General features: G+C 42.1%; 1 protein-coding gene across 1 annotated transcript in view; it reads right to left on the bottom strand.

The window, feature by feature from the left end:
* CYYR1 (cysteine and tyrosine rich 1) overlaps window positions 1-15,134 on the bottom strand; it is a 61,461-nt gene that overhangs the window by 31,102 nt on the left and 15,225 nt on the right. Inside the window, exon 3 of the mRNA XM_041414774.1 lies at window positions 1,508-2,032. Coding sequence (XP_041270708.1) covers window positions 1,508-2,032 — 525 coding nt within the window. The remainder of the gene's footprint in view (window positions 1-1,507; window positions 2,033-15,134) is intronic.

The raw sequence follows: 15,134 nt of genomic DNA, 5'->3' as shown, positions 1-15,134 counted from the left end.
CCTGGGGATCACCGTCCCCACATCAAGGCTTCAAGCTGCAGCCTGGATAAATTCAGAGAGACTCCGTGTCCCATACACCATCACCCTTGGTGACCTATTTGGTCACATACTGCAAGACTTGAAATCAAAGATGCCAAACCATGCTTCTGCATTCCCAATGCACTGTAGCTCCCCTTTCCCAGGCTGCAACTCACCTGAGAGGTTCTAATTCTCCCAGTGCCATTACTGCCTTTCATTTGCGCTGACCCTTTTGGTTGGTGTGCTGGGATCCGGGCAACCCTACCTCATCTCAGCTTCTGCCACGCTCCTGTTCCTGCCCCAAGTAGGTGAAAGTTCCCACCTTGCACTGAGACTCCTTTGCTCACTGACTCATGCTGCTGACCCATCTCACAGCCTGACTGCTCACAGGATTTTAGCAGGTCAGCTCTCTGAACCTGCTCACACTTGGTCTCCACTTGAAAATGAGCACCAAGCGACGGCTGGAGAGGGCTGTGCAACACAGCACATGGGTCAGCCCAGGCAGACGCACCCTAACCCTGTGAGATGACCCCTGGATTAAAGAAACACATGAAAAAAACAGAACAATTAACCCATCATTCTGCCAAACAGCCCTGCCAACAAGGGAATCAGGGCAGCCAGCAGGACACTTGTCTCCAGAAGAACAGCAGGCCAAGGGGAGTACAGGCACTTCTACAGAAAGCAGCAATGCAGGATGACTGCCACACAGGACACCCCATACCAAGGCTTTGGCACACCTTGTGCCAGTAGCTCCAGGCTTTTGCAATGTCACCTCTTTTTTGGCATGCGTACTCGTGGCTCCAGCTGTGCCAAGCCAGGACACCTCCAGGCTCTGCCCTGGTGGGAGAGCACCAAAGTGGTGCCTTCACCCTGCACATCACAGGTCTATCCTATGCGGGTGGGTTCACAGAATCACAGAATCATGGAACGGGTCAGGTGGGAAGGGACCACAGTGGATCATCATGGTCCAACCTGACTGCTCAAGCTGGATCATCCTAGAGCACATGTGGCACGGGATTGCATCCAGACGGTTCCTGGGTATCTCTATTCAGGGAGACTCCACAACCACTCGGGAGCATCTGTTCCAGTGTGTGGACATCCTCACAGTAAAGTTCTTCCTCATGATCAGGTGTAACTTCCTGTGCATCAACTTCTGCGCGTTGCCCAACCCCCTCCACTGCTCGATACCACCGAGCCTCTGCTCCGTTCTCTCGGCACACCCACTTCAGACATTTCTACACGTTAATGAGGTCCTCTCTCAGTCCTGTCTTCTCGAGGTTTACTCTCCCTGCAGCCAGAGAGAGGCTCCCTCACACCACACCCTGCCCTGTCCCTGCTGGGACACCCCGGGGAACGCCTTCCAACTCCGCATGCCAATTCAATCGCCGACAAGGAAAAGCTTCCACATCTGACCTAAAACGCCGGCCCCGCTCACACCCGCTGCCCGCAGCTTCGCGCCCGTCCCCCGCCCCACGCCGGTCCCGCTGACCTGCCAGGAGGAGGAGGAGGAAAAGGGGAAACAATGCCCCCCAGGCCGGGCACCTCTCCGTCCGGCCGCGCCGCCCCAGCCGCTCCATGCCGGCTGCGTGCACGGAGCCACCGTCCGCCTCATGGCGGGGGCGGGTCACGGTGGGAAGGAGAGGAGGAGGGCAGGCGGGATCCGGGATGGGCCCGTTGTCCCCTGCGACCGCCCTCGAGCGGGGCCGCAGCTCCTGGAGTGGCTGCGGCCGGCTTTTCCCTTTTCCGCGCTTCCCGCCGCCTTTGTGCTGCCCGGCAGCTGGGGGGTGTCCCTGAGGGCTGCGGGAGGCGGCGCCGGTGTTTGCGCCGCCTTGGTCTTGCGGTCTTCGAGGGGGCTCCTGGTTAAAGTCGAGACTGTCTTTCAAGTGGGATTGAAACTGTGATAGTTTGTAATCTGAGATCAGAGCCACGGCCCGTTTGTAAGGCAGGCGAGCGGGGGTACAGGGCTGGGGTCGTGCCGGTGAAACTGCTGCCAGTCCAGGTTGGGAGTACTCGGCTGCCGTGGGGACCCGGCGTGCTCCCAAACCTCAGACGGGCTTGTCCGTACTGCCCAGCAATAAAATGTTCCGTGACCCGGCCAGAACAATGCTCTTAAGTGATTTATGCTCTCAGGATTGATTTTTGATAACTATTTAAATGCTGCCATAACTCACCCTGTGTAAAAATTTCCACAGATGGGGCCCAGAGGCCAAAACAATTTGCTTTGTGGTCTCACAAAGCAGAAGGTTAGCTCTGACTTTGCATGAAGAGCTGCAGGTAGAAGAATGCGCTTTGGAAGGCTGAAATATGCACACAAAAAATGAAAAACATCCACAGGTTTTTCCACTCATAAAAGGTCTCCTGCTGTTGGCAGCTCTGAGGGGAAGGCTGACACAGAAACATACAATGAATTACTTTTTTTCAGGATTCAGCTAAGTACAATGACAACAACAAAACCCAAACCACCACACCAAATAATTTGAAAGCTGGTGATTTTATTTTTTATCAACACACAGCTGTTTTTTTTTTTCCCAAATGTATGCCAGAACGTGTCTGTTAACAAAGAAAAAGCAACTTTACATGTTCTTAACTACCCTGCAGTGTGTATCTTAGTCTATACAACAGCCCAAAAAAAAAAAATAAAAGGAAATTTCAGTTATATTGTTAGAAATATGGTTAGTAATTCGTGGAAATAAAATATGTATAAAATATATATATGTATGAAACAAACTGTTGGTGCATAGGGGGGGGAGAGATTTCATCCCCAGGATGGTGAAACCGCGGCAGATGGGCAAGGAGGCACCACGACATTTGCATTCGAAGGAACTTCGGCTGTACGGGAGATGGGCAATGGGCGTTCAGGAAGGCACGTGTCCAGTGACACCCAGGAGATGATGGCCCGGACGAGATACACATCTGAGATGACCAGAGCCATCAGCACCTGCCATCTGAATGCCAGATTCCGGGAATCGGGGAAACGTATTGTTCAATTCCCGGACGAAGGCTTTGTGCAGCCTGGACCGAAGAAAAGACTGAACATGAATATGAAGACTTCAAAATAGAGACAAAGGAACTCTGCTGCAGACGAATTAAAACGTATAATGAACCACGGCCTGGGAACAGCCGGTATGGACAAGGGGGATTTGGTGCGATAGAGGCCAAATCCACATCCACCCCTCACTGTCAGGGAGTGGTACGCTGTCTGATTGATTGGTGGCTGTCGGGACTGTATTACGGTCGCGAAATAAATTTAATTTTAATTTTTTTATTAAAATTTGCTATTTTTCATTTTTCATTTATAACAATATGTAGTTGCTCAGAGTAAAACTCAGACCAGGTAGGCAACTTAATTTCAAAGGATTTGCATCTGCTTCCTATGTCTTACTTCGGTCACAGGCCACAGCTGTGTCTGAAAAAAGGCTTGAGAAAATAATACAGTTATGCCAATAGATAGTATTGGTAGTAAAAGAACAAAAAATAGCAGATAAAGGACACTAAGATCTGGAGACAGCTCCCAGAAATTCTGACATCTCCAGCCCTTTCATGTTAATCATATTTGATCATCATGCCAGCCTGTCTCTAAACAAACCTTTTGTTGGTATTTGTGTTCTCCAGGTTTTGTTGATTCCTTCCCTTGCAATCCCCTCCTCTTCCCATATGTCTTGGCAAGTCACATTTCAGTATTTCCCAAAAAAAAAAGAGTAAAATTTCACCCAGAGTTTTAAGCCAGCATGCTTGAATTCCATACTAATTTGAACGTAACAACTTTATGGACCTGTAGCTCTTTTTTTTTTTTTTTTCCTGTCCACAGGGGACAGGTTGATTGAACCTTTCTAACACTCCTCAATCCTAATTTTTACTTCCCAAGTACTGTCCCTTGAACAAAGGACTGAAAGGTCCAGCTGACAAAGAAAAATGCATCTTCATGATAATGTTGAAAACAATCCACAAGAAGCTTTCAATCCAAGGTTTTACCTTCTTCCTTCTGTGAATTTTTCTTTGAAGAGAGAAGGGGTGGCGAGGGAGAATCACAAAATTTATCCTCTGGCATTGGGTTATCAGCCTTTAACCAAGTCCCATGGTTAAGCAGCAGTAAGAGAGCCTGTTACAGGTTATCAGAGGCTGCTCTTACCCCCTGCCCAGGTAAGGACACCCAGAAGAGGAAGTGTAGCCGTGGGCCTGTCTGTCACTCCAGCTTTACGGTCTGCTCTGAAAATGAAGAAATCTGCTGAAAGAAGATATGCTTGTCTCCTAGTCTTCCCCTCTCCACTGTTCCCAGCATCGTGGTACACTTTTGTAGAAAGCTGAGAAGAAGGAGAACAATGTCAGGGCAGTGTCATCTGGTTCTGCTGGGCTGAGGTCCTTCTGGGACCAAAAACCATTTCGTTTTCTCAGAATAAGGTTTTGAAGGAAGGCTAATTCACAGCAGAGAACATAAAGAGATTGGATCTAAGGTTCTAGCTGCAACAAGACCCCTTATAAAACTCCATGACAGCATTTAGGAAGGAGGAAATAGTTTTTCTATATTTAGGAGGGAGAAAATACTTATTCTGCTAATCCTTTAGTCCCTGGTCTATATCAAGGGGGAAGAGGATGCAACTGGGCTCTCCAGAAACAAGCCCAAGGGTGGTAAGCCAGAGTCAGGGGTGAAATCAACAGCCCAGCTGAAGTGCATGTACACTGATGCACGCAGCATGGGTAACAAACAAGAGGAGCTGGAAGCCATGGTACAGCAAGAGAGTTAGGATGTAGTCACCATCACAGAAACGTGGTGGGATGACTCACGTAACTGGAGTGCTGCAATGGATGTCTACAAGCTCTTCAGAAGAAGCATGAGAGGGAGAAGAGGTGGAGGGGTGGGTCTGTATATTAGGGAAGCTCTCAATGCCATGGAAATTGAGACTAACGATGATAAGGTGAGTGCCTATGGCTAAGAATTGGAGCAAGGCCAAAAAGGCTGACATCCTGGTTGGAGTCTGCTACAGATCACCTAACCAGGATGAAGAGGTGGATGATTTATTCTGTAACAGATGGAGGATGTTTCAACATCACCAGCCCTTGTTCTTGTAGGTAACTTTAACTTGCCAGATATCTGCTGGGAACTCAACACAGCAGAGAAGAGGCAGTCTAGGAGGTTCTTAGAGTGTATGAAGGGTAACTTCTTGGTGAACGAGCCTGCCTGGGAAGGGAGTATGCAAACCTGCTGTTTGCAAACAGAGATGGGCTGGTGGGAGATGTGGTGGTTGGAAGCTGTCTGGGTTGTAGTGACCATGAAATTATAGTTTGCAATATTTGGTGAAACAAGAAGGCATCAATAAAACTTCCACACTGGACTTCCAAAGGGCAGATTTTGGCCTATTCAAGAGACTTATTCAGAGAGTACATTGGGAAGCAGCCCTTAAAAACAAAGGAGTCCAAGAAGGATGAACACGCTTCAAAACATAAATCTTGAAGGCACAGGAACAGGCTGTCCCTATGTGCTGAAGGATAAGCCAACAGAAAAAAGACTGGCCTAGATGGGCCAGGAGCTTTTGAAGGACCTAAGGGAAAAAAATGAGGGCTTATCACCTTGGGAAGGAGGGTCAGGTATCTCAAGAAATGTTTAAGGGAGTTGCTAGGTCACGTAGGAAAAAATTAGAGGCAAAGCCCCATTTAGAACTCAATCTGATTTGAAGATTATATTTATCTGTAATGAGATTAAATAAAAGTGGGCTAACCTGAGAGGAGATGGAGACAAAGAGAAAAACAGCACCTGCTGAGCCCAATACTATAACACTGTATAAGTGTGTTTTCTTCTCATCACTGAGGCATTGATATATGTATTTTATATTTAGGTTTTTCTTTGCATTTAAACCCAGTTGCCAACAAGCATTGTTTACAACTTCCAGAATTGAGATCATTTTACAGATTTTAATATGCTCATATTTAAAAGGTCTGTTTCCTACAAGAGCTGCTTTTTTTGTTGCCTTCTTTAAGGCCAGGGTTTCTTGCTCAGTCTCTTCTTTGAATTCCACAAAAAAGGCCATCACCATCATCCTCCTAGTTTCAAAAATACTTCTTGTCTAAATTGTGTGCTCCACAAAAGCCTTTAAAAAACCTGGAACAAATGCTGTTGTGTTATGCTGAGAGAGGTAATACTAAAATATTTTACTTGTTTGTCAGAAATAACTACTTTTCCTCCTTTTGACAGTAAATTACTTGAGTACTTGATGTAAGCCATTTACAGGTATCTGGGGTATGATGAAGTGGGCATTTGTCAATTTGGGCTTACTTTTCTGTACAAAACTAAAAATGTGAAAAATTCCTTTTTTGTATGTCTATGAATAGTCTCATCACATCATCTAGTATGGGAATAGTTGTGTGACAAAGTTAAACTTGTGAATACAAGAATTTCTGGATCAAAACCTAAAAGTTAGAACTTTTCCCAGATTGTTTACTTTTGCAGATCACTGCTCTGTGACTAATCGATTTACATGGTAGTCCTGAATGTTTATTAGAAAATGACTCTATTTAAGTTTCATTTTAAAGCATTTTTAAATTGCATGCATAGCACACAAAATTATAACAAAAACATTATAGAAATCTCTAGAAATTATTCAGAAGAGATCACTTATTAGTTTTGACATTTTCAAAATTGATATATGCTGAGAACATGCTTAAACAGGGGTCTTAAACCCATCCTTAATCACAGAATCCAGAATGGTTTGGGTTGGAAGGAATCTTAAAGATCATCTTGTTCCACCCCCCTGGCCATGGGCAGGGACACCCTCCACTAGACCAGGTTTCTCCAAGACTTGTCCAGGCTGGTCTTGAACACTTCAAGGAATGGGGCAGCCACAGCTTCTCTGGGCAGCCTGCATGAGTTATTGGTTCACTTCAAAGGAAGAAAACATGTGCAAGTATTTGCTGAATAAGAATTAATTTCATTCATAAAAGATTCCATAAAACGGCCTTAAAAGCAAATGGAAAAGCTGGGATGTTTTTTCCTACAGTGTAAAGCTTTCACATCCAACTACTATGAGCTGTATGAGTAGTATTGCTATTGTATATTTATCTTGTCATTAGTCAGGATGCAAATACCATATACTTATATATCATTCTCATTAAGGCAAATTATTTTTGTGGCAGATTCTTATCACTGTCAAAATGATGATTTAGGCTTCATGGTAGGGGTTTGGGAAGGTTGAAGCAGTCCCAAGAGTGGCAGCAACAGGCAGAAGGTAAGTGATGTATCCTAGATGCAAATTTTTTTGTGACTCATACTTTTATGCCATGATGGATAACATATATTTTTTTATTCACACCCCACTAACAACTTAAACTATACATTTAATTCAGTTGAATAAATGAAATGTTGTTACGTACAAAGATAAACAAGAGTACTATCTGCAGCAAATCTAATGAACTTGAATGACTCTTTTCAATGTTAAATAAAAATTTGAATAAAAGGTATAATTGCCTATTTACCAGGCAGACTAGAGTAACTTCTGTATTGTAATTCTGGTCTGCTGAGTACATAATATGCTTTTAGTTACATATTTAGCTGATAGACTAATAGCTGTGGTGAGAGTAATTTTGCTTTATTAAGTTTAAATAAATATGTGTTTATCCAAGATGGAGACTTCCTAGTCTCCTGACTGAATAAAAGGTATGCATTGTTTGTTTCTACCCAAACATAAAATAATAGTAAATAAAAGAAACACAAAACCAGAAAAAGGGCAAAATAAGGTATTGTTACATAGCAAAGTAACTACATGAAAATAATTTCACAGAAAATAATGTGTTAAAGAAACACTTTTTCTGTCTTTCTCCAAATAGTGCTCCAGCAATGAATATCCACTGCTGAGTAGGAAACTCCCCTTACACTTTTAAAATGCCATCAGCCATATAGTATTTTCCTCCCTGCAGGACAAATTGTGCTGCAGAGAGCCAGAAGATGTGCCAGCTGCGAGGTATTTATGTTCTGTGGAGCTTTGTAGACATTGAGAGAGACCTTGAGGGGACAGTCCTTGCATAAGCATCTCCACGGCAACATGTTTAGCATGTGAACGTGAGCAGGGGCACCCACTTCTCTTTGAGTATGTTAAAGAAATGCCGAGCACTCCTTTGCATCCCAGGGCAAGCAAGTACTCTAAGTCCAATTCAAAACACTGCTAGTTGTGTATAGGCGAGATCTTACAAAATAAGGGCCTTGTTACCCTTGAAAAATAATGCCTCAGGCCTGTTAATTTGGCTGAGTAGAAAAGGACTATGGGAAAGTGACTCAGATGAATTAGAGGTAGAAAAACAAGTTATATAATGATTATGTGTTCACACTGTGGTTTATGGTGGTTGGTTGAATTACATTTGTTGTGCTTTGTCACTGTTGAGTCAAGGACAGGAACAAAGACTCTAGTCTTCAGAAGGTGAACAGAAGGCATTTATTAGAAAGTAGAGTGTCTTTTATAACCTGACTTGCTAAGCTGAGACTTGATTGGTCTTAAAGTAAAAACCTCTCACGCTACTGGTGAACTATCAATAGCACACTCTGGAAAGTCATATCTATAAACAACAAGTGCAGAAAGAGAGATAATAATTGCTTTAATTCTTTTCTCTAAGTTTCCCAGGCCTGGCCTGGGAGAAATTATCTCTGTGATTTCTTTAACTGACCTGAGAATATCCACAGTGCTTAAATGGAATGTAACTGATAAAGGCCTAACTGCTTTAAGAGGCCTGGTTTTTGCAATAAAGAGTTCTTTCTTGCACCTCCCTGGGGAGTCTGTGTTGCTCTGCTTTGTAACCCACAGCTTCTGTGGGCAACCTGTGTCTGTTTTTTCCACCTTGGTAGGAAATAATTTCTTCTTTATATCTTACCTAAATCTACTTTATTTCAGTTTGAAGTCATTCCCCCAGTATATGCCCTGATAAATAGTATCTCTCCATCTTTCTTGAAGGATCATTTCAGAGGCAGGCCACAATCTGGTGGCCTGAAGGCTCCTCTTCTCCATATTAGGGTGGTCAGTCTTTGTACAGTCACATTTCGAATATTTCCAGGCATGAAAGTTCTGCAGATTCACTGGGCAACCTAAGCCAGAGTGTAAACACCATAATTATCTTTTTACCTTATGGTTTGTATTTTCGTTGTTGTGACTAGTAAACATTGCCTCCTGTACTTTTGCTCTGACCTTTCTGAGTTTGTCTCTTCTAGAAATCCCAAGAGATAGTGGAAGAAGGCTGTTGGTGCCCTGGCCACCCTGAAGCCATTTCTTCTCCAGTATGAACAGAGTTTCCTCAGCCTTTCCTTGCATTTGTTGTCTGCTAACCCCTAGTGTTCTTAGTGATCCGTCCCAAGACTTGTTCAAGTGTGTTCATGTTTCTCTTGACAGCCTTTCTGCTGTGATCTTGAAAGAGGTGCACATAGGAAAAGCATTAACTCCCTCAAGCTGCTGGTTGCAAGTTTTATAACTTGAGCCCATTGCTCCAAGGACACACTCCAAGGTCATGTTCGAACTGTTGGCCACCAGCAGCCCCAGCTCCTTTTCTTAAAGCTGCCTCCTGAGCAGGCAGTTCTCAGCCTGTGCTCCTTCACAGGATTGTTCAGTCCCAGGTGACAGACAGCACTGGTTTTTGTTGAACATCAGGATGGTCTTTTCAGCCGGTTTCTCCAGTTGCTGAGGTCTCTGTGCATGCAGCTCTCTTATCTGCCTCACCAACACCTTTGGTTTGGTGTTACCCACAAAGTTGAATTCTGTCACATTACCTAGGTCCCAGTTGGAGATGTAGAACAGTTAGGTTCAGTGCTTATCCCTTAGGAATGCTGTCAGAGCCAGATTTTGGACCACTGAATACTATTAGTTGAGCCAAATTAGTTGAACTTTGACAGCCTTTCACCTATTTTATAGGCCACCCATCCAGTCCATACTCTTCAAATTGGCTACAAGATGAGAAATAATAAATGTTTTCTGCACTTTATCATGCTAGTGCCATTACATGGCTTCATACAGCTACTGAATGGGAAGAGAGAGAAAGAAATTATCCTTGTAGCAATCCATAACTGCAGAATGCAGCTTGCTTATCCCCCCTATGTGTTCAATGCATTTCCATATTGAAGAGCTCACCTTTGGACACCTGTCATTTGATCTCTGTGTGACCAAGAGTGTGAGTTCCCACAGAGAAGCTCAGAACGAGTAAAATTACTCTCCATTATCATCATCAGGAAAGCATGCATTAAAGTTTTTAAAGATTTTTAAATCCCTCTTCTGGTCCAAATCTAGATTGTGCCATGTATTGAGATACATTTGGACAATACAAGGAGTATATTTCAGTTGGCTTTTGACTATTTTTCCAAAGAGTTTGCTATGGAATGGCATGTACAACACTGACAGTAGCTGATTAGAGGCAAGGGATAGAGGACTGGCTTCTCCACTAATATCTGACCTGTTGAGAATTTGCAAATGAAAGGAGTTCTACTGTTTTGATCAAGAATTGCACCAGGAGCTCAGGAGTACCCTTCAACAGTCAGGAAGGGAATAGGCTAGATTTGTGGTTCAAGGATCAAGACTCTTTAGAGAAGGCTGATAACTTTTAAGAGCAAGCATACACAGAACTGAGATGGCTTAAGTGTCTGGTACAGGAAGCACAGGTCCTTGTTTTCCAGAGGAATACTTACTAAATGTTTACTAGCCCAGTTCTAATGGTTTAACATAAGAATGCATTAAGGTGCAGGTTGGGGGGATATCTGTTTTAGTACCATGTCTTTGCTGGTGTCTACAAAGGGATGCTCTGCATAACCTATGGAAGAGAAAAAAAATCACAATGCAAAGCTTCTTCAGTCTGAGTGTCACAGTTGTTTTGTTCATAACCCAAAAGGACCCTTTTCAGAATGCATCTGAATTTCTTTTTAAACCCCTGCTAAAGTTTCTGTCACACACATTCTCCAGCAGTAAGGGATTCCACATCTAAGCTAGGAATTGTACAAGAAGGTGACTCCTTCTGTTCCTTTAGCCTGTTGCTTTTATGATTCATGTAATGTCCCTTTGTCCTTATACTGGGAAGCAGTGAATAATCACCCTTTATTTACCTCTGCATCATCATGGATTTATAGATATCATTAAGATAATTTATCTTACAGGCTTCTCAAAGTCTTATACTCAGCTTACTCTCTTTTCTACAGAAGCCCCACATCTTAAACATCTGTGCTGCACCTTTAGTAACAGTACTGTATTCTCTTGAGTTGGGGGGATGAAGGGTATGCATCCTACTGAGGATGCAGCTGTCATCTCAGTCTATACAGAAGCCTAGCAATGGTTGTGCTTTTGTTCTCTGTTCTATTTGCTTTTTTTTTGACCACTGCCAAGCTGTAAGCTGACATTTTACAAAACTATTTAATATAATTCCAAGATCTCTTTTCTGAAGAGTAATTTCTAATTCAGAGACCATCATTCTATATGCAAAGCAAACGTTGTTTTTCCTCCTGTGCCTCACCTCACAGCGAATTTCACATGCCATTTTATTCACCTGTCATTCTTCTGAGAACTTTTGCAGCTTGTCACACTTGACATTTTTCTTTTCTTTTGACAATTCCCCTGAAACATTTAGCATTATCTGTACATTGACTATGCATTCTCTACGCATTTTTAGAACATTCAGGGATAGGTTTGACTGCATAGTCCTGACACGAACTTCTGCAACCTCTTCCTTTTTGCAAAAATGTCATTTGTTCCCAGCTTTTTGTTCCTAGCTTTTTGTTTCCTGCCTTGTAGTGAAGTATTAATCCATAAGAAGACTTTCTTCTTTTAGTCTGTAGCAAGTGAGGCTCTTGAAAGTCTTTCTGCTTGAGGAGGAGGAAATCTTGCTGAAAGTCTTCTCAAGATAAAGCACACCATAAGCCCGTGATGACTGTCTCTGTGCTCAGTCCACTAAATTCACTTCAGAGGACTCATGCAGATTTGTGAGGCATGACTTATCTCCACGAATAATAGCGATCTTTTCCAGTGGCAGTTTGGCTGGGAGCTCATGCATTTGGAGTTCAGTGCAGCTCCTGTCCATTTGCCCTACACTGATATGAGGCCTACAGTATGAACAGAAGACAGTATGAAAAGAAGAAAGAGCTCAAATGCTGCTGGTAAAAACTGGAGAAAGGAATTGGATATCTTTTGTTTTCTGCTCTGGCTCACTTCTGGTAAGTTCCCTGTCCCAGCAATATGTTACCTGCTGTAGTGTATGACAGGACCCAGCAATGGCCCAACAATAGCTATTCTCCCATTACAGTGATAATCCAAGATGCAGTTAATAAGAATGAGGAGGCTTCTCATGCAAAGACATGCTGACCTTGGATTCCTCATGTAGGCCTAAACAGCATAGTCATGACTAAAAGTTTCACACATGCAAAGTCTGATTTAAAAGATCCTAGTAATTAGTCCACAGATTTGTTTGGTTATTTATGGACACAGCTATGTATTGATGTTTACTGAAGCACACCTTTAAATGTCTTTTTCCCTGTCTGTCAGTATATTGAAAAGGTAAACTCGTTTTATAGGATACTTGGAGCCTTATGCATGCCATAGGACAATAAGGTTGCCATGGAGACTACTCATCCTTGAATACTGCTATAATGAAAGAATAATTTAGCTCCTTTTATCTACATAAGAGTTACAAGATAGTATTTTCTGCTGACCTTTTTTCTAGCGAATGTACCTGCTTTGTGTAACAGATCAAAGCATATAAATCTGTAGGCTCCTGCCCTCTGAAACAATGCAGAAAATATGGAAATACAGCAAGCAAACAACAAGACCAGAGCATCAGCAACAATATAATAGCAGCTACTTGCCAAAGGATGCATACAGAGCAAGAAGAAAGCCAGAAACATGATGAATTACAAAATGGTAACTCCCTGCCAATGCTACTCTTGCTTGTAATCATTTGTCACAAATTACATCAAAATACCTCTTTAATTATTTAGGTGATAGCTTAGTAGTCAGCCAACATGCAAATATCTGACCCAGAAAATTTCATTTACCTGATACCAGAGAAATAAATGTGGTGTTGTTTGGAGATTATCAACAAAAGCATATGTTGCATTCACAATGTTAAGTTTTGGAAAGAAAATAAAGATGCACGTTTAAGAGTTATTCTATGAAGAAAGGGATGTTGGCTTTTCAGAGCAAAGATTCTCCTGCAGTTCTTTCAATTCTTCATTTATATTTGAGACACTCTCCAAGGCTGGACCCAAGTTAGACTGCCCTACATAATAAAGCCACTTAGGTTTTCAGTTCCATCCTGTCTACCACTGGAGATTCAGATCCTGCTGGACTTGACAATTTACTGAAGCCAATAAAACCATGACTGCATGAGCAAGAAGAAAATGAGCTATTACAACAAATAATGAGGGTTTCAATATTGCATATAGGTAAAACCTCACAAAATAAGGGCCTTGTAAAATCATGGCTCAGGCCTCTTAATTTGGCTGACTAGAAAAGGACTATGGGAAAGGGACTCTGCTGAATTAGAAGTAGAAAAACAAGTTCTATGACCATTATGTATTTACATAGTGGTTTATGGTGGTTGGATGAATCACATTTGTTGTGCTTAAATGGAATGCAACTGATAAAGGCCTAACTGCTTAAGAGGCCTGGTTTTTGCAGTAAAGAGCTCTCTCTTGAACCTCCCTGGGAGTCTGTGTTGCTCTGCTTTGTAACATCTGCTCCAAGTAGGGATGGTTTTAAAGTCAGATCACAGAATCACAGAATCACAGAACGGCTTTGTTTGAAAGGGACCTTCAAATCATACAGTTCCAACCCCCCTACCATGGGGGAATTTGCTAATTAATAGCACATTCAGTGCAAGAAAAGCTATCAGGATCCACTTCTAAGTAGTAGAGGTGTATGACTGCATATGGTATTTGAACTACTTTGGGTTTTGAACATACATGTCAGTAAGGACCCATTGCCTGCCCATCAAGAAGTGACCAGTATTACCACAGGTGTAAAGTTTTTTCTTTCTTAATGGGTCAATTCTCAAAACCCGCCAATCTCTCATTTGTGTATTTCTGTCTCTACCCTCACTCCTAAATTGATATAACTGAAGGACACTTCTGAAATAATCTGCTGAAACTTATACACTATGTGTTTCAAAACCAGTAAGAGTACGAATTTCCTAATGCTGCTTGATTTCTTTTACAACATGAAAATATTTTCAAAAGACACGACTCATCATGGCAGAAACAATAATTATGAGAGGAAATATAATATGGTTTATTTATGGTTTTAAAATTAGGACCTTCTACAATGAAAATGAGATGGGTTTTCTCCTGATGTTTGTTCTTGCCACCATGAATTCACTATTAACTGCTGTTTTCTTTGGCAATCAGATCTTTTTCTTTTGTATGAAGTAAGTTGTTTCAGTAGAAAAATGGGACTGTTCATTGAATAAATAACATTGTGTTGAGAAAGGTGTCTGCCCAAGAAAGTTCTGTCCTTCAGCTACTTGCTTGGGTAAATGCTGTCACTGAAGTAAACAGGATTGTGTTCGTTGCACAGGTTTTCAGATATATTTCTAATTGATCCCATTGCTCATATCCAGTTATGCAGTTTCTGGTTCTAAGTATGAAGGAGAGTGCTGGATCTGAAAAAAAAGCAATGTCAAGTCCCTGTGGCACAGGCAGGTCTAATTCCAAGATTCAAGGGAGAAATTTTTATGAGAAGCCACTGGGTAATGCAAAAGACCAATAATAAAAAAAGCAATATCAGAAAAATGTTACTAATTGAGTTTCAGTTTATTTTATTTGATCTGCTTTATATCAGTGAAAACACATACTGCTAAATACACTTTTGGCTGTTCCAAGTCATTCACAGAGTGTAGAAGGACTAGAGTTGAACTTCTCATGTTCCCAGAGAAGCCTTTTTTAGGTTTTCTTCTACCATTATATCTACTAATCACAGAAATTGTACAATGATAATTTCTAAATTACATTTAACAGCCAGTTAAATGTAAATTCTGACAGCAGGCTATTACCCTTTTTAACGTGTTATCTTTTTATATTTTATGGGTCACAGACTAGGCTCTGTAAAAACTTTTCCTCATAGTGGCAGCACAGAACTGCCAGACACAAACCCCCTTATCTATCAAAATTAAGCTACACA

Source organism: Onychostruthus taczanowskii, unplaced genomic scaffold, assembly GCF_017590055.1.
Source record: "Onychostruthus taczanowskii isolate IOZ18803 unplaced genomic scaffold, ASM1759005v1 scaffold47, whole genome shotgun sequence".
Taxonomy (NCBI): domain Eukaryota; kingdom Metazoa; phylum Chordata; class Aves; order Passeriformes; family Passeridae; genus Onychostruthus; species Onychostruthus taczanowskii.
Note: the sequence above shows the minus strand (reverse complement) of the source record. Positions and strands in the feature narration are given on the sequence as shown.